Source organism: Choristoneura fumiferana, chromosome 7 (assembly GCF_025370935.1).
Source record: "Choristoneura fumiferana chromosome 7, NRCan_CFum_1, whole genome shotgun sequence".
In the NCBI taxonomy this organism is placed as follows: Eukaryota; Metazoa; Arthropoda; class Insecta; order Lepidoptera; family Tortricidae; genus Choristoneura; species Choristoneura fumiferana.
The window spans coordinates 2,599,875-2,618,738 of NC_133478.1; the positions used below are offsets into that span (position 1 = coordinate 2,599,875).

General features: G+C 36.7%; 1 protein-coding gene across 1 annotated transcript in view; it reads left to right on the forward strand.

The window, feature by feature from the left end:
* The first annotated feature begins 315 nt into the window (after positions 1-315).
* The window catches only part of LOC141429497 (breast cancer metastasis-suppressor 1-like protein), a 153,694-nt gene continuing 135,145 nt past the window's right edge, over positions 316-18,864 (forward strand). Inside the window, exon 1 of the mRNA XM_074089813.1 lies at positions 316-404. Coding sequence (XP_073945914.1) covers positions 339-404 — 66 coding nt within the window. The 5' untranslated portion in view covers positions 316-338. The remainder of the gene's footprint in view (positions 405-18,864) is intronic.

Sequence of the window (18,864 nt, forward strand, 5' to 3'; positions counted from 1 at the left end):
AGCTACCTTTATACCAAATTTCAAGATTCTGAGGTCGCGGGAAGTACCCTGTAGGTTTTGATTCCCTTGCGAGTTTCGAAAAATTGCGGAAATTTGCAGCATAAATGGCTGCATGGTGGGATGTGTCAGATATTTTTGCACGCACCGCTGTGGCAGGTGACGCAGGTGACTGTACTACAAACAAATAATTATTTTATAAAGACTTGAAGGTGATCACTTATTTTTTTATTTCCAGCAAACTAACTGGGGATTTAAAATTATCTTTTTAAAATGTTTAGCGGCGGTTAGCAGTTCATTCGTTTTGTTGCAGAATCGAAGTGGCCGGCATTTTGAAGCAGATGCGGATCGAGAACATCAAGCACAAATACGACGCGGAGGAGCAGGCGGCTCACCAGCACTTCAAGGTAGGACAGACAGACTTACACACAAATAAGAGTATCTCTCAAAAAGTTGTCCCGTCATGAAATTGACAAGCAATCAGTTTTGTCAAGAAATTATCAACACTAAGGACGAGATCATAAAACATAAACTGCATAAAAAATCCTAAATGTCTTGACCTCAGGAAAACTTCACGAAATCTTGTGAGGAAAAAATCGTGATTTTGTAACTACTTAGGTACATCAAACTTTCTATTGGATCCAACAACAAAGATTATGTGACTTTTATCACCTTTAACCACAAGGTTTTGTATACAGGATGGACCCAAACGATGATCCTTTACTTAAACATGTGATAGTGTTGTTTAAACTGAACAACTTTCTCAAAACATAGGTCGAAAATAGTATATTTTTTATCGAGGGACTAAAATAAGCCAATATATACCCGAGATGGTTAGCTGATGTCGTGATGATGATCGCTGAGTGCCGATTTATCCGAGGGTTTTTAGTCTCGAGGTGAAAACTCTGTTTTTCACTTCGACTGCGAGAAAACGCTTTCTGTGAAAGAATTAATGCATTTCTTATTCCTCCAGTCCATAACACTTTCATGGGTAATAAATCTTTCTAGATTTCGGCGGCAAAAGATTAACAATATAATGTCTTTTCCTCTTTGTTCGACATCATAATTTTCACTATCACTTGAGGACATTGTGAGAATAATCAATATTTTAATCGTTTATGATTTACGCTCTACAACAATTTCAAAGTTTTCGCGGTAGCATTTTTTCCCAACCAGACACAGATATAACAAAATCGCATCGGCGAAATGTCCATACACAAACTGGAATAAATAGAATGGCGCCACCTTCTATGCGAAAAAGCATAGAACTAAGACTACGTAGACTAAGAATGTAACATTTTTGTCATGGAAATGGTCCACACACAATCTTATTTTATGCCAAAACTAAGCAAGTACTGGCTGTTTTGAGTTTATCTAAGTCACACAAGTAAATGCAAAAATTAATTACTTTTACTCCTAGGTACTCCAGTACTCACTTTACTCTCGCCTCGTAAGGCTATATTGACCTACTTTTAGAGCATGAGAAGTGAAAATGATTTTTTTTTCGCCTTTCCATAGTAAGTCGGTCAGCTAACCAATAGGTACACTTTGAATGTGTTCTGATTTTTTTTCGTTTTTCGACCTATGTTCCTTGGAGAAAGTTGTTCAGTTTAAGCAACACTAACACCTGTTTAAGTAAGGGATCATCGTTTGGTTCCACCCTGTATTTAAACACAATATTACTTATTTTTTGTGTTGAAATAGCGTTAGGATTTTTTTTTTGTAAGTCGACAACTGAAAATGGACAACTTTTTTAAAATAGTCATAAATGATCTAGGAAATAGTAAACACCTTAGGAGAATAGGTTAGGTTTTTAAAATAATTTAATTTTGTCCTTCAGTTTGATTAACAGATAAGATAACATTGGACACGTAATTTATTTGTCAGTTAAACAAAAAGTTATGGATATTATTAAAGTTCCGCGTGAAATCACGTCGTGCGACACAGCAGGGCTACTACGAAACTCTAAACTCGAAGTTCGTATCGTACCGTCCCTCTCGCTCTCGTATTAAACAGTATAAGTGTCAGAGGGACCGCACGACACGAACTTCGAGTTTCGAGTTTCGTAGTAGCCTGCAGCACAGCGTGACGCCACGGCTCCCCACCCCGAACTTGACGCAAAAAGAGGGGTATTATTAGCCTATTTAGCGTCATGTATGTCTTTTATTTGTTCTATGTTTGTTTTTATGGCGTTAAATAAATGTATTTTCTTTCAGTTTCATTAAAAAAACTATATAAATTTGACCGTTATTTGTGTTATATTGACCTTTGAAGTGACAAATTCGGGGGTTTTCTAACTTTTTGTTGGTTAGGTTATGTTAGAGGAAAGCAAACGAGCAAGCGGGTCATCTGATGGGAAATGATCACCACCGTCCAATGATTGCCCCGTCAAGATTGTTTACCCTTTTTCTAATGCTAAAAAAAAACGAAGTATAAGCAACGGCGATAGTTATGCATCAGTAAATAGTCTCGTTTTTTCACCTATGATAATCAGAAGTCTTATAGAAATAGAAATAGAATAGAAATAATATTTATTCCTTGAACAGCGGTTACAGAGATGTTCGGTTGGTACACATAAAAATGAGTAGAATGTTCAGCACTCTCGCCGCATCACCCAGCATGTGAATAATAAAGTTGCAATTTAATTTCATGCAATAATTAACAACTAAGAACAAGTAGGCCAAGCAACTTATAAAATTAATAATTTATGGAGATAAGAATTATTAGCAGACACATTTATTTATTACTACATTTTAAGGTCATACACTAACATTTTATGGATAATCATCTGAAATTAAGCTATTATTATTATCATTAATGCATTATTGATTATTATTATCATTATCATTATCATTATATTATTATTATTTAGACATGTCACTCTTAATGCATTAGGATGGATATATTTTTTTTAATTCGATCAATTTCTTTTGGATAGGAAATCCTTTATACAATAGAATCTTTTTTTTAGTAACCATTTAAAAAAGTGCGCTAACAAATTGGTTATATTTAGTCAGCAAATATCTCGTGAATATTGTTAAAGATCCTTACTGCCATATTGTAACAATTCCTTGAGCGTAATTTCGAAACAGTTTTAGGTAGTACTAGTCTCTTGGGATACTAGTATTGAATTGACATATTTTTGAGTTGCGTAATAGGCTAGGTTTAATTTACGAATTTGCACATCTCTAGTATATACAGCGATGGTAGGGTTAATAGTTTCATGTCATCAAAATAGTTGTCTACACGATGTTAAGGGGGCTTATTGCAGATGGCCCTTATACATTTTTTTTGACTGATAAACAGTCTATTAATGTCATAGGAATTTCCCACAGCAGAAGTCCATATCTGAGTACTGACATTACATAACCGTGGTACGCTAGTAGCGCCGTGTCTTTATTGACGACTGCTGCAAGCCTTCTAATTGGGTATACAAACTGTTTACCACTCTACATTTCTTTTCAATTTGGTTCCAAGAAAATTCTTATCTATATAAATGCCTAGAAATTTGAGCTCATTTGTCTCAGATATAACTGTATCATTAATTAATTAATTAATTATTGTTAACTGACTTCCACAGGTGCCACCGACGCACATGTGCGTTCAAAATGTATGAATAATCATGACAGCGGCACTGAGCGAAGTTCCGAAAACGCATATGTGCGTCGGTGGTAGTGAATGCGTTAAACGCACGTGGGATCACAATCGATTTCACCACCTCTTTCTGTCAAAGGTAGATAACAAATAGCGAATGCAATCACATGCGCCCGCGCTTTAGACAATACGGCGTCAAGTTTTCATGAAAAGCCCATATTACGTGCAGTCCAGGACATTGAATCTCGTGGACCTTTTCGTAATCAATTTCGCTATGATTTCTTTGGCAAATGACATAAGTAGCACAAAGGGTGGAAACCCTGGTACATAATTCAGTTTCCTCGACTGTACTGTATTGTATTGTTTTGTCCTGAATCCAATGGCATTATAAGAAAAGCGTAAACAGTTAATTTTAGAGTCACAGAACTAAAGATAAGGGGAATATAATTACTAACCTAACCTTTTTATTTACTTCCGCAACTTAGCGCCTCTGTCCCCTATATTTCCTGTAGATACACACTGTTTTTTTTAGGGTTCTGTAACACATATCTCTCTGATATCTCTTGTCCGGGTGAGGGTTAGTTCCAATGGAGTGGCCGAAAGATTCTCGATGAGGCTACGGTATAGATGTGCTAGCGTCACTGCTTAAGTGGCTAAATAAGAAACAAACAAGCTGAGATATGTGGTGCATAGGGGAAATTCGTGTCTGTACCGTTGTCCAGCAGTGGTGTAGCGGTATAGCACGGGCACGGAATGCCGAGGACCTGGGTTCGATTCCCAGTGCTGGTCTTATTTTTCTGGGTTTTCTGTGGCATCTATATTTCAGTTTGTATTTTCAATTCTGTAACACAGTTGGTACTTACAACAAAAATGTAAACTTTGGCTTAGAGGCTAATTTTGTTGTCCGTCTTGACAGCCATTTTTCTCAGGAATGCGTGAAGGTGTCAAGCAGAAATTAATACGTTGAAAAAAAAAACAACATTTTAAGTCAAAGCAATCAAAACATTCATAACCTAACCAATAAAAAGTTAGAAAACTCCCGACTTTGTCACTTCAAAGTTCAATATTTCAAAATAAAAAATTAAAAAAACCGCATTCAAATCGCTCAATCCGTTTAAGAGCTACGGTGTCACATACAGACACACAGAAAGACAGGCAGACACACACACACACGGTCAAACTTATAACACCCTTCTTTTTGCGTCGGGGGTTAAAAACCCATAACTCATAAGCCCATAGGATAATTCCAGTTTACTTAGACACTTGAATTTTGGTATGAAGGAAGCTCTATATAGCTCAACCACCAAAAAGAAATACGAAATTCATATTTTTTTTTATGTATGTCTGTAAATGTCAGTAATCAATTTAGATATTTTAGATTATTCCCCTTATAGTTTTTTATGGATTTCGTGTGGACCTTAGACGTCACTATGTGCTTGCTCCATTGACTAATTATTTATCTATGTCAGATAAGTACTTTCGCAACTAAAAATTTTATTCCATATATACCTAGCTGGAATTTAATTCAATTCTCCTGTTTTTTTTTTTTTACAATTTTATATTGAGTTGCATGCTTGTAATATTTAGTTTAATATTTTCTTCTAATGTTATTGATATTATTGTTAAAATAATAATTAGCATTCTGCATCAAAATCGGCGAGTCGTCGCGAGCCAAGGTAAGTGAGTTCTTGTTTATAATTTATAGTTACTATCCGGCAAGTTTTTTTTTTAAATATAACATAGGCTTACGTTTTGGCCTCAATCCCGCTTGATGGAAGGCGAAGATGAGGCCTGTTTTTCATGTACACGCCCATAGAAACTGACATGAGCTTCTATGGGTGTGTACATGAAAAACGGGGTCGGTATTATCCGAGCTGGTAAAGAGTGTCACCTGTCAAAACGATCGAGTCAAAGACACATAAATTCTTTTTTAATGTTTTTTTATTCTGGACTATGGAACAACCCGTAACCGACCGGACTGTCGTAATTTGGCGGTAAAGAAAACTCTCATTTTTTTAAATTAATTGATGCTACTTAAAAATCTGATATTTTTTTCTGTTAATTAGAAAGGTTATTCCTATTGATAAAAAAAGTTTCAAGCGTTTCTTAAATTTTCATCCGTTCCCTATTGACCTAGTCTAAGGGGCTGTTTCACCATCCATTGATTAGTGTTAACTGGCGGTTAGGTGTGATGCTGTCTCTATTTGTTTTGTTCGAATAGACGGAGACGGCATCACATTTAACCGTCGGTTATCGCTAATCAATGGATGGTGAAACAGCCCCTAAGTATTGTATTATTACTTTTAGTTGCATACACTACAAAAGAAAGAAGTAACCAGTTAAACTAATAAGAAATAAAGGCTAAGTTTACGTAGTAGTTATTATATTATATTACCTACTAATATATTTAGGACAATATGTACGTTTGATTAACATTCATATTATCACAATATGCTGTAGATCTTGCGAGGATTAATTAATGATTGACAGCTTTATCAATATATGACGCATTAGTTTCGTCTTTATCATATTTACCAAAGACTATCTGAATCTTTACATTATATGAGTATGCATATCGCCACTAAGTGCTACGCTGATAGTGCTACGAGCTACGCGTCGTAGCACTTCGTACTAGAACTAACCAATAGGTTATAAAAGTTACCGCTGCTTGGTAGCTCGGTCGCTCTCCACGTAATACTAGCGCTCGCTGATAGATGGCGCTAGTGGTAACGAAATGAGTCCAAAGCTAACCTAATTTTCGGTTTTGTTGTCGTGTAACATTATTATTGTTATGTTAAAACTGATGTATTATTTCTTGTTATTAGATGCAGTATTGTACCTATGTATATCCATTTTGAAAATATGGAAAAAAGATAAATTACGTGTATGTTTTAAATATAATGTAACAATATTAACAATGCACGGATAATGTTGCAAGCGTAGCAAATTTACATTAAACTACGGGGTTTTATTGCCTTATTTTATCTTCGTTTTTTGGTCATTCTGTTCTAGTCATTAAGAGGGTTTATTCCACAGAAGTGATAAATCTTCGATTTGACATATCTTGGGCTTGATTTTCGTTCTTTTACTTAATTTAAAGTGCTTGAAAAAATATATAGACCTGCACAATAAACATCTTATTGACTTTTGGTTTTAACGCTATGCGTAAAAATGCTCGCGCGGCGTGTTTTAAAAATAGCATTAAAAAAGGCAAAAGAAGTATTTTGATACTGATTCGGTCCCGTAGAGAAACCCCAAGCATAGCTCTCTCCATAGCTCGCATAGAGCTGAACTCTGAGCCTATTTATAAGGCCTCTAGTAAGCACCACGTCTCGGATCCATATGTCATCACTGGCAACACACATTTTTTGTGTAAAGACTTTCGTCTTAAGGCACTGAGGAATTTACCACTAGCCTTTAGCTAAGAATTTGAAAAAAAAATACTTCATATTTATAAATTATTAATATGGTTGGTTTTATTCGTGTCTATAAATAGTGTTGAAATAAATGCTGAAAGATATCGAAGCAGAAAAACCCAACAAAACTTTTCGCCACTTTGTATTTTTAATTTTTCTTAAGAACTCTCTGGCCCATCAACTATCTCTACGCCAAAAATCACGTCAATCCGTCGCTCCGCTTCGACGTGAAAGACGGACAAACATACACACAAACACACTTTCGCATTTATAATATTAGTATGGATAATTGTTACATAATTCATTTGGCAGTATACCTGGGCACATGATACGACACCAATGAACGAATGAAGGCGTTGCCCAAACTCTTGCCTATTTCCTTCAGAATGCCATTATTACTCCCGCGCACAGGATAGATTAAGAGGCTGCCCGTTTCCACATAAAAGCAAGGAAATCGTCCATTCGAGCCTCGGCAAACATTCCCGACGAACTACAAGCATGCGGCAACCGTAATGGCATTCTATCCATTGTTGAATTGGACACGCAGGGCACTATAAGCTCGCTTTTGTTTAGCTCAGGGATGGGGAAATAGCGGCCCGCGGGCCAAGTCCGGCCCGCGACAAGATTTAATCCGGCCGCGATCAAAACCCGTCATCTAAGTTAAACCGGCCCGAGATAAACAATATTTAAATATTTCATATATCTGTGAGCAAGTATTTTCTTCAATGAATCTTCGCAAAATTAAGGAACAGGATGTCTGACCATCATCTCGAGTGTATTTTACGAGTTACTTAAAGTAACTACTTCAAGTACCGCTCTGCTTTCAGAGCATGACATGAGTTCGTGTCAGCTAACTTTGGGGGCGGCAGACGTGAGCTTGCCTTCGGAATCCAAAAGATTATTGGTTATTGACCTGAAATGTAAATTTCAGAATGAAATTATTATTATTATTTTTTTAATTTATGACGGTGGAAGCAGTCTACACTTCCACTGAACGTAGATAATAGTTAGTGTTTTGTTTTGTAACTAAGGGACCCCATACATCCCTGTAGGTATTATTATTATTTTTTTTGTATTTTTTTTATTTAATTGTATATTGTAGTTTTTAAGTATTTTATTTGTAATTATTTTATGTTGATAAAATGACTTTTGCCTAGTTTCTTGCGGCGCATTCTTCTTGGCAATGATGGTCTTTCCGAAAGCGCTGGTAGTTTAAAAAATGACGTAAAGTGCCCATTGCGGCCTATTTACTAAGTACTTGATTAGAATGAAATTTATTCAATAATCTATTTCCCCATCCCTGGTTTAGCTGATCCCCAGGCCGCACGTGTAAAACGATTGACAATATTACCTGAATAGCGTTCTTTATAGAGGCGCACAGTATTTTGGTATTACTCACGAGATAGGGAAATCTACCATGGAAGCGAAGCGGCGGTCGTGAAGTAATACGACAATAATGAGTTGATACGATTATCGAAGGGTTCGATAATCGTATCAATCTAAGGGTTTTATGCCTTGTTAACTGGTAACACTGGAATGTAATGGCGGGCATTCTGAACGCGTATTCAATTGTTTTAAATGAGTTTGAATCAAAACCGTTTATGCAAATGTAAAACTTTGTTAATGAAATCATATAATTGGTCCTTTGCTTTTTCAGATAATAAGTTTTCAATCTATTGACCAATAATTTGACACAGTTACAATTTGACACAATTTTTAATTGAAAATAATTTAATTTCAATACGGAAAATGAAATTCATTTTCAATGAACTGTAATTGCTGATTTTTAACTGGTTTGAATTAAACAATAAGTTATTTCAGTTGGCTAATACCTGCATGATGACATATTTCGTTTATGAAGCTCAGCTATGGAGGAATCACGTTTTGACAGATCATGAAAAGTACGAGTATGTCATTGAGGGTGTCTGTTGGCGCTAGTATAGTGAGTCTCTTTTTAGGGTTCCGTAGCCAAATGGAACCCTTATGGATTCGTCATGTGTTTGTATGTCCGTCCGTATGTCACAGCCACTTTTTTCCGAAACTATAAGAACTATACGGTTGAAACTTTGTAAGTAGATGTATTCTGTAAACCGCATTAAGATTTTCACACAAAAATGGAAAAAACAATAAATTTTGGGGGTTCCCCATACTTAGAACTGAAACTCAAAAAATTTTTTTTTCATCAAATCCATGACGTGTGGGGTATCATGGATAGGTCTTCAATAAATGATATTGAGGTGTCTAATATCATTTTTTTGGAAAATGTGTGCCCCCCCTGTAACTTCTAAAATAAGAGAATGATAAAAATATATGATGTACATGCAAACTTCCACCGAAAATTGGTTTGAACAAGATCTAGTTAGTAGTTTTTTTTAATACGTCATAAATCGTAAAGTAAAGGAAACTTATATTATGTTACTTGCTGCTACGGAACCTTTCATGGGCGAGTCCGAATCGCACTTGGCTTTTTTTTTCCTTTTTTTGTCGTGGCTTTGCTCGTGAGTCTCGCGATGTCGTCAGACCTAGTGTTAGTTAGGTTAGCTAAAACCGCGAGCTGCTTTTAAGGCTAAAAGCCATTATAACTATATTAACAGCACAGTGAGCGAGTGATCAAGTTTGCTCAAAAACCTGGTATTAGGCTGAGTGAGATTTTGATTGAAAAGAATTACAATTTCAATGGCGAGTTGCTTCATTTAATATTCACGCGTTTAAATTCTATTCCTTTTCTTATGTGGTCTTGACATCCAAGATAACAATGCTATCGTTTTCATTATTATTGCAAGGCGATAGAGTTCATTTTATACACAGCTATTGTGTCGGGTGCTGTTTATACCTACGCATGTTTGTGTGTGTTCGTTGTTATTGTTATGCTCATTGTGTGCGCATACGTCTGATTAAAGTTTTCCTTTGTCTTTGTTTACTTATTCCGTTTAGTAGGTTAGTTAGTACTTATGCTTAGTTATACATAAATATAGTGCATACCTAATGTAAGTAATGTATTTCCATCGGGAAAAGTCGGAGCTCAATGGAAATTGGCACCCTAAGTGTCAATTAATTATTATATTTATTTACTTTTCGCACAGTAAGTACATAGAAGAAGAAGAAGATTGATTTATTTGCCAACACGAACAATACATAGGCACACAGCATACAAAAAACAATAAACTAATAAAGAATGCGTTTGCCAGTCCCTTGCACTGTGTGGCAAAAGGAACAGGCTCAGCTTATGCTGCGCTTGCTCAGAAGCTGCCAGCGCTGGTTTTCAGCCTGCCCCCGTTGACTCAACATAATAAAAGCACAAAATACAATTTAAACACTACGAAATTCGAAAACCGAAGTTCGCTGGCACCGCACCGTCCCTCTCACTCTCGAGTTTGAAATGATTTTCATATGCATTAATATGGAATTTAGCGTCAAATGGGTAAATAAATAACCTAACCATAAAAGTTTGATTTTGTCACTTCAAAGTTCAATATCTCAAAAACGGCTGAACCGATTTTGATAAAACACGTCTAAGAACCATCGCTAGAAAACCTGCTTTCAATTTAAAAAAAAACCGCGTTCAAATCGGTCCACCCGTTTAAAAGCTACGGTGCCACAGACAGAGAGACACACACAGACACACAGACATACAGACACACATAGCAGTCAAACTTATAACACCCCTCTTTTATCGTCGGGGGTTAAAAATATACTGTACGATGGGTACTGGAGCTGTTTGAGAGACCACAATAAATACGAACTTATTCGATAAAATACTGGATAGGGAACTTCACACACCACTGTGAATGGCTTGCCATGCCTCGCAGGTTGGTGCAGGTTTCCTAACGATGTTTTCCTAACCGCAAAGCCCGTGGTAAATTTTTAATGTAATTTCGCACATGAACATCGGAAAACTCAGAGGTGCGACGAGTTTGAAACCACGATTCTCTCCTTGAGAGGCTCTAGGTCAAACCACTAGGCCACTACGGCTTTTTAGATACGAAACCCTAAGGAATAATATATATTAGCAATAATAATAAGTATAGTCGAACCATTTGATTCCTGGCCCACCATAGAACGTTCTCACATTAAGTGTTATAATAAATTCCCTTGTCAAGCAATGCGATGTCACTGTGACCTTTTCTACGAACTTGTGGGTGACGATTCAGTTGGTTCGAGTGTACATTCAAATCTGTTTGTTAAATATAACAATTGCAAAGCGTGACCTTTAGAAGTCCTTGGGCGCTCACAAAAGACTTCAACGCTGACAGCATACGAGTAAGAATTCCACAACATGTACAGTCGAGTTTAATAATCAATTTCGCCATGATCTCTTTCGCAGATGTGTAGTATGTGCAGATGACATAAGTAGCACAAAGATACCGCCCTGTACCTACCCTTAGTGTAAGTTTTCGGTTAGAAAATACGTGTCGATCGCGTTCGCGTTAAAATCACAATTTGTATGGAAACACGAACAGCGCCTCTAGCGGAATTGCGATGTTCGTGTTTCCATACAAATTGAGATTTTAACGCGAACGCGATCGAGACTATTTTTTAACCGATAAGTAACTTACACTAAGGGTACTGGTGCGTGATTTAGCTTCACCCTAATCGATACAGTCCATTTGCTTCCGGGGCCATCATAGAACTTTGTCACAGTGCTTTTTTTTGTCTATAACTTTGCTTATCGAGTGATCTAAATGTTGCAATCACAAATGTATCAAATTATTAGATAGTTACAACTTGCTGTCTTGACGACAGTCCCATAACATAATGGCATAATGTACTACCACCATGTGAACGCGAGTGTTTCCGAACAGTCAATAAACACTTCCATCCTCACCATTTAGATGGTTGGCGGTCCTTTACTGTGCGTTTTTCCAGAAATTTCCTGCCTCGCACAGCAAAACTCTGGAATGCACTATCGCCTGCGGTATTCGCGGACCGATATGACCTTCAAGTTTTCAAGAAAAGAGCGTACTCCTACCTTAAAGGCCGGCAACGCACTTGTGACTCTTCTGGTGTTGCAGGTTTTCACGGGCGACGGTAATCGCTTACTATCAGGCGATCCGCCTGCTCGTTTTCCCCTATACCATAAAAAATATATATAAGTACGGTACGTTTTATCAAAATTAGTTTAGCAACCGTATAATTTCACTTATATTTGTGTGTATATATTTACTTAACTTTGACACCAATTGATCTAGTCGCAAATTAAAGAAAGCTTTGCTATTTGGGCGTTTTCAAAAAAAGTGTACCGACCCTTTATTTATTTTTATTTTTTTGCAAAAATATTGTTTTTCCTACTTAGAATCAAGAGCACAATAGATTCCGATAGTTTGAAAAAATTACCCAAAAAAAATGACAGTTTTGCGACGTTTTTTTCATACACTCAGTATGGGCGTGACAAAACTGACTCATAAAATTTTGTATGAAAAAATTGGGTCTTTTTTTAAACGACCTTAATCGATTGTGCTCTTGATTCTGAGTAGGAAAAACAATTTTTTTTCCAAAACTAAAAAAACAGAAACGGTACATACACTTTTTTTTTAAAACGCCCACTTACTAGCTCTTTCCGGCCGGCTCGATACAATCGTGCAACTATTCTGAGCGCGCGTGCCACGAACCACAACTAATTGAAATTCTAGAAAAAAAAATCGGAAAAACTGTTTCTCGGCCAGAAAGGGCTAGGCAAACGGATGAACATAGATACCTATTTTTTATATACAGATTAAACATCAAAGATTCAAACATTAGTATTATTCATAGTTATATTAAGTAGTTAAGGGGCTGTTTCACCATCCATTGATTAGTGTTAACCGACGGTTAAATGTGATGCCGTCTCTATTTGTTTTGTTCGAATAGACGGAGATGGCATCACATTTAACCGTCAGTTAACACTAATCAATAGATGGTGAAACAGCCCCTTAATCTGCTCTGCTGTTGAATCTGAACAGCGGGATCTTAATATTTGTAGTCACTTTCTCTATACTATTCGGTCGTCGAAAATAATTAACAGTCAAAATTTATCTTACAAATCAATCAATCGATCAAATCAAAATTGTAACTGGAAGAGATCCCTTTAAGGGATAAGTTTGCCTTTTAACATCTTATTATCCTGTGTTCTGTTATTTTCATGTGTTTTATGTACAATAAACAGTTTTACAATATAATACAAATGTTAACTACCTGCTTTTATATTTTCTTCAATCCTCCCTGTTCATTGCGTGTGCTGCTAGGTAACCACTTTAAGGCTAGCGGTTCGAGCGCGCAATGTACAGTGCTAACACTCAACGTGTCGCCCGGTCGCGCATGGATCAAACTCTCCTAATCACATCCTTCCTTTGGTGCCCACTGTGAATGCTAACGCAGTTGAAACGTTGTAACAAAATCCCGGCATTTTCCAAGTACTCGATACAGGAGCGGATACGCTTTCATGGAATTTCCCGGTGCACGGTTTCCGGGGATTCCCTTTGATAGTTAACAAGAATTTCATCTGAGTTGACCTAGTTGCTCTATTTTCCTGTAGGCGGGCGTTTTAAAAAAAAAGTGCACCCTCCCTTTTTTGTTGAAGCACAATTGATTCCGATCGTTTAAAAAAATTGCCCTATTTTTCATACCAAATTTTATAAGTTCTTTCTTTCTTTAAGAGCTTAGTTTTTAAAGAAAATCGCGTTAGAGATACTTATTTAACTTGTTTTCACGTTTTTGCGATATAAGTCTTCATCATCAACATCATATCAGCCATAGGACACCATACCATACATTCTGCCCCCCTAAGCCAAAAGGCGCTATCTCAAAAAAAAAACACTTGAGTTATTAATACTATTGTGTAGCTTAAAACATTCTGCATCACATATGGTGTAAATGACAGAAGTTTTTTTTTAGATAGCGCCTTTCGGCTTTCGGGCAGCATAGGCCTCCCCCTTATACCCTCTGTTGCTTCAGTTGGAAGCGGTCTGCAACCGCTATGAACCCACGGCTTTAATCTTATTGGTGGATATCCTATAAAACAACACCATCAAACAAAAGGTGGATAAAAGACACAATAAAAAAACAAGGGATTAGGGTCTGCTTCGCTACTCTCTGTTAAGTTAACTCTCTGTTATTTTATACGACAGATATCTGTGATAGCGTGTCTTTGGAATCGAACAAAATAAAAGAATATGATGACGTACATGGATCTCTTCTTTAAATCACTAATAGGAAGCCGCTAAGAGAAGGCGTATTTAAGTAAATTACAGCTTAATTACTGTTTTGTCAATGATTTGACACACTTTATCATTTGTAAATGAGCTGTGTATGACTGTTTGTGTTCCAAATAAAATAATTCAGATTGGTTTTTTGGAATCTTTTTGTATTTTTTATTTCAATTCCAAATTTTTACTTTTACGGTCATCCCGTAAAACCGAAATTGAAAATACAAACTGAAATATAGATGCACAGAAAAAACAGAAAAATAAGACCATCACTGGGAATCGAACCCAGGTCCTCGGTAATCCGTACCGCGTGCTATACCGCTACACCACTGATGGTCAACATGACCATCACTGGGAATCGAACCCAAATCGGACCTGGTTCGATTCCCAGTGATGGTCTTATTTTTCTGTTTTTTCTGTGCATCTATATTTCAGTTTGTATTTTCAATTTCGGTTTTACGGGATGACCGTAAAAGTAAAAATTTGGAATTGAAATAAAAAATACAAAAAGATTCCAAAAAACCAATCTTAATTTGATTGCTTAGAAACGATATCTCTTGTCCGGGTGAGCGGTTAGTTCCAAAGGAATGCCGAAAAAGTTTGAGGGCTTACGGCATAGATGTCGCTAGCGTCGCTGCTTAAGTGACTAAGTAAGAAACACAAGCTGAGATATGAGGTGCATAGGGAAATTCGTGTCGGTACCGTTGACCATCAGTGGTGTAGCGGTATAGCACGCGGTACGGATTACCGAGGACCTGGGTTCGATTCCCAGTGATGGTCTTTGACCATCAGTGGTGTAGCGGTATAGCACGCGGTACGGATTACCGAGGACCTGGGTTCGATTCCCAGTGATGGTCTTATTTTTCTGTTTTTTCTGTGCATCTATATTTCAGTTTGTATTTTTCAATTTTTTAAACTAATTCATCAATCTTGTCAACTAGTATCAACACTAGATTTTTTTTATTTTCAATTTATGACACTTTCAAGCGATGTGATTTCAAAACGCCTGTACTCCAAGAACGTAATATGTATTTCCAATGCTTTGTTTAAAAGTAATATATAAACTAAAGTTACTTATATGTTAAAAGTAACGTGCAAAGGACGCCCCTGAGCCGGACGAAGCCCCACTAGCGCTGAAAAATCGATACTGCCTTACTTACTTATGTACTTACTGCCTGCATTACTTAAATTTAGCCTCGACCGGTTGCTGCTTACTTGATTGCGCTTTAAAAGGTTTTGACGCCAAGCACAGTTAATATTCTAAGGTATTTTATCTACACACGTTATAATCCCTTTGGAATGCGTTCAAAAACCGGACATTATAATCAGCATAAAGATAAACTGTTTTGTCAGATCATATTTTTTAGCCGTGAAGATAACTATTATTAACTAGCTGATGCCCGCGGCTTCGCCCCTGATGTAGTTTTTTTTTTAATTTTCTAAATCTTTTAAGTATAAGAACCTTCTCCTGACAATAGCAAACACAACAAATAAAGAATTAGCGAAATCGGTCCAGCCGTTCACGCGTAATGCCGTGACTAAGGGAAATAGGGATTCGTTTTTAGGGTTCCGTAGCCAAAATGGCAAAAACGGAACCCTTATAGTTTCGCCATGTCTGTCTTGTCTGTCTGTCTGTCTGTCTGTCCGTCGCGACTTTGCTCAGGGACTATCAGTGCTAGAAAGCTGTAATTTTGCACGAATATATATTTAAACTATGCCGACAAAATGGTACAATAAAAAATTCAAAAACAATTTTTTTTAGAGTACCTCCCATAGAAGTTAAGTGGGGGTGATTTTTTTTCTCGTCCAACCTTGTAGTGTGGGGAATCGTTGGTCTTTTAAAACCATTAGGGGTTGCTAAAACGATTTTTCGATTCAGTGCTTTGTTTGCAAAACATTCAACTTTAAAGTGCAAATTTTCATTAAAATCGAGCGGAGAATCTAAAGCGGTGGGTGGAAATATTTTAAATAATTCAGGATGGTAGTAAGTATATCAAACTTACAAGGAAAACTATAACGGTTAAGTTTTCTTGAGAATTATTAGTAGTTTAAGAGTAAATAGCAGCCTAAGGTATAAAATATACCTAAACTTGGAATATTCCGTACAAAATACGAAATCCTTAGAGAAGTATTACTTATTTTTTTCGTAATGGCTACGGAACCCTCTTGGCCGGTTTTTATTTATTAAGATTGTTTATTATTAATTATTACGTTCAAATTTTGAACATCTCTCGAAAAACTTCAATTCTAATATCAGTCGAGATGAAGTTTTATTCCAAATGAAATGTCAATTGCAAACAATTTTGACAAATCTCGCATGTTACTTGATATGGAACATGGAACGTTATGTTATGTGATGGGGCCACGTCTAGTTTGTTTCTGAATTTAAAAAAAAAAACACTGCGCTTGCGTTATTTGCGTCAGAAAAGTTTTCATTTACCGCCATTTCTCATGTGCTGTCGCAGGAAATTTTCACCTTTCTAAACTCGACAACCGTCATTGAGGCCAGATTTTTTACAGACATTTTTATATTGTAAAAAAAAAAAATATCATCGTGTTCGCAAATAAATAGCGGTGAAAATAACTATTATCGATTTACTTGTTTATACCTGCCAACCCAGTAATTATACCAGGGAAAAAAAGAGAACCCAACGTTTGTATATTCTATATAGGTTTTATTTATAGCTTGGTATCAAAATTTATTTATTGACAATATATAATAAAAAGATTTTTTTAATTTTTTTATTAGGTAATCATATAGTCTAGCCAGGATTTTTTTAGACAACCCATTCAAGATTTATTTTGTAACATATAAAATACTTTACATCCATTAAACACATGGGCAAAGTTCGTTCGTTTCTACTTCAAATCTTACATTGTTGCGCAACTTAAGTTTTGTTTATACCTTAATACTTATATGTGTGAAGATAAACCAGTGTAAACCAGTATATGTACATGTAACTATATAGTAATAAAAAAAAATCTCCTTTTTGTTCTAAATTTAAGAGCTCTCTTGTCGGTGGAGTAATCACCACTCGGCACGGTCTTCGGCCAGCTGTTTTACTTCCTATGATACGACACGACACCCACTTTCTCCTTGACCTGGTCAAATTAGGTCAATCTTACACGTACCTAATGTGAAAATGATTTATACGAGTCTCCCTCTACCCTATGGCGTTAAAATCGAATCCATCAGTACAAGTAATGTTTTTATTTTTTTTATTTGACTGGATGGCAAACGAGCAAGTGGGTCTCCTGATGGTAAGAGATCACCACCGCCCATAAACATCTGCAACACCAGGGGTATTGCAGATGCGTTGCCAACCTAGAGGCCTAAGATGGGATACCTCAAGTGCCAGTTATTTCACCGGCTGTCTTACTCTCCACGCCGAAACACAACAGTGCAAGCACTGCTGCTTCACGGCAGGATTAGCGAGCAAGATGGTGGTAGCCATCCGGGCGGACCTTGCACAAGGTCCTACCACCTGCGCTAATGTAAGCTATTATTCGTTCGAAAATATTTCTAAATTGCGACAGCCATTTTCCGATTCGTGTGCCAAATATTAAGCCAAATTTAAATAAATAAATATAATGCAATGCAAATATCGAAAATACATACTGAGACATGGATGCACAGAAAAACCAGAAAAAGAGACCAGCGCTGGGAATCGAACCCAGGTCCTCAGCAATCCGTGCTGCGTGCTATAACCCCTACACCACCGCTGGACAGGAATCTAGACACGAATTTTTCCTATGCATACATATCTCAGGTTGCTTATTTCTACTACGCTACTTATGCAGCAGCACTAGCACCACCTTGCTTGCTGAGGACCTGGGTTCGATTCCCAGCGCTGGTCTCTTTTTCTGGTTTTTCTGTGCATCCATGTCTCAGTTTGTATTTTCGATATGGTTTCACGGGATACCCGTAAAAGTAACAAATTTGGAGTTGAAATAAAAAAAAAATACAAAAAGACTCCAAAAAACCAATCATAATGCAATGCAAATGTTTGTTACTGTCACGTGCCCGCAAGCTAAATGTTTGTTTTTGGATACGTGAATAAATTTACTGTTGTTGTAGTGTAACGAATTCAAAAAATAAACTACCACAGTTGACATAAGGCTGTACAAGTAATGGGTAATGGTCGACTAAAATTAGTTATATTTGACACATACACTCGTATTAATTATTACTATCACGCACTTGGCCTGTTTTTAACCCACGACGCAAGAAGAGGGGTGTTATAAGTTTTACCGCTATGTGTGTCTGTGTATCTGTCTGTCTGTCTGTGGCACCGTAGCTTTTAAACCAGTGGACCGATTTGAATGCATTTTTTTATTTGTAATTAGGTTTCTCAGCGATGGTTCTTAACTTCTTAGACATGTTTCATCAAAATCGGTTCGGCCGTTTTTGAGATATTGAACTTTGAAGTGACAAAGGTAGGTAAGTTTGACGTGCTTATTCTATATCTATAATCTATACCCACCATAACCCAAAAGTAATGAACTCAAGACACGTGTAGTGTAACTATTTGGAATTTCTAGAAGTTTTTTTTAATTTTTTACTACAAGATTCTTCAGTAAGATTCTGTCTCTTCCTGCGGCCATCTTTGCCAACTATTTGTGCGAACGAACTGTGAAGCAAAAGTACGAAATAAACATACCTACATTAAAACTTA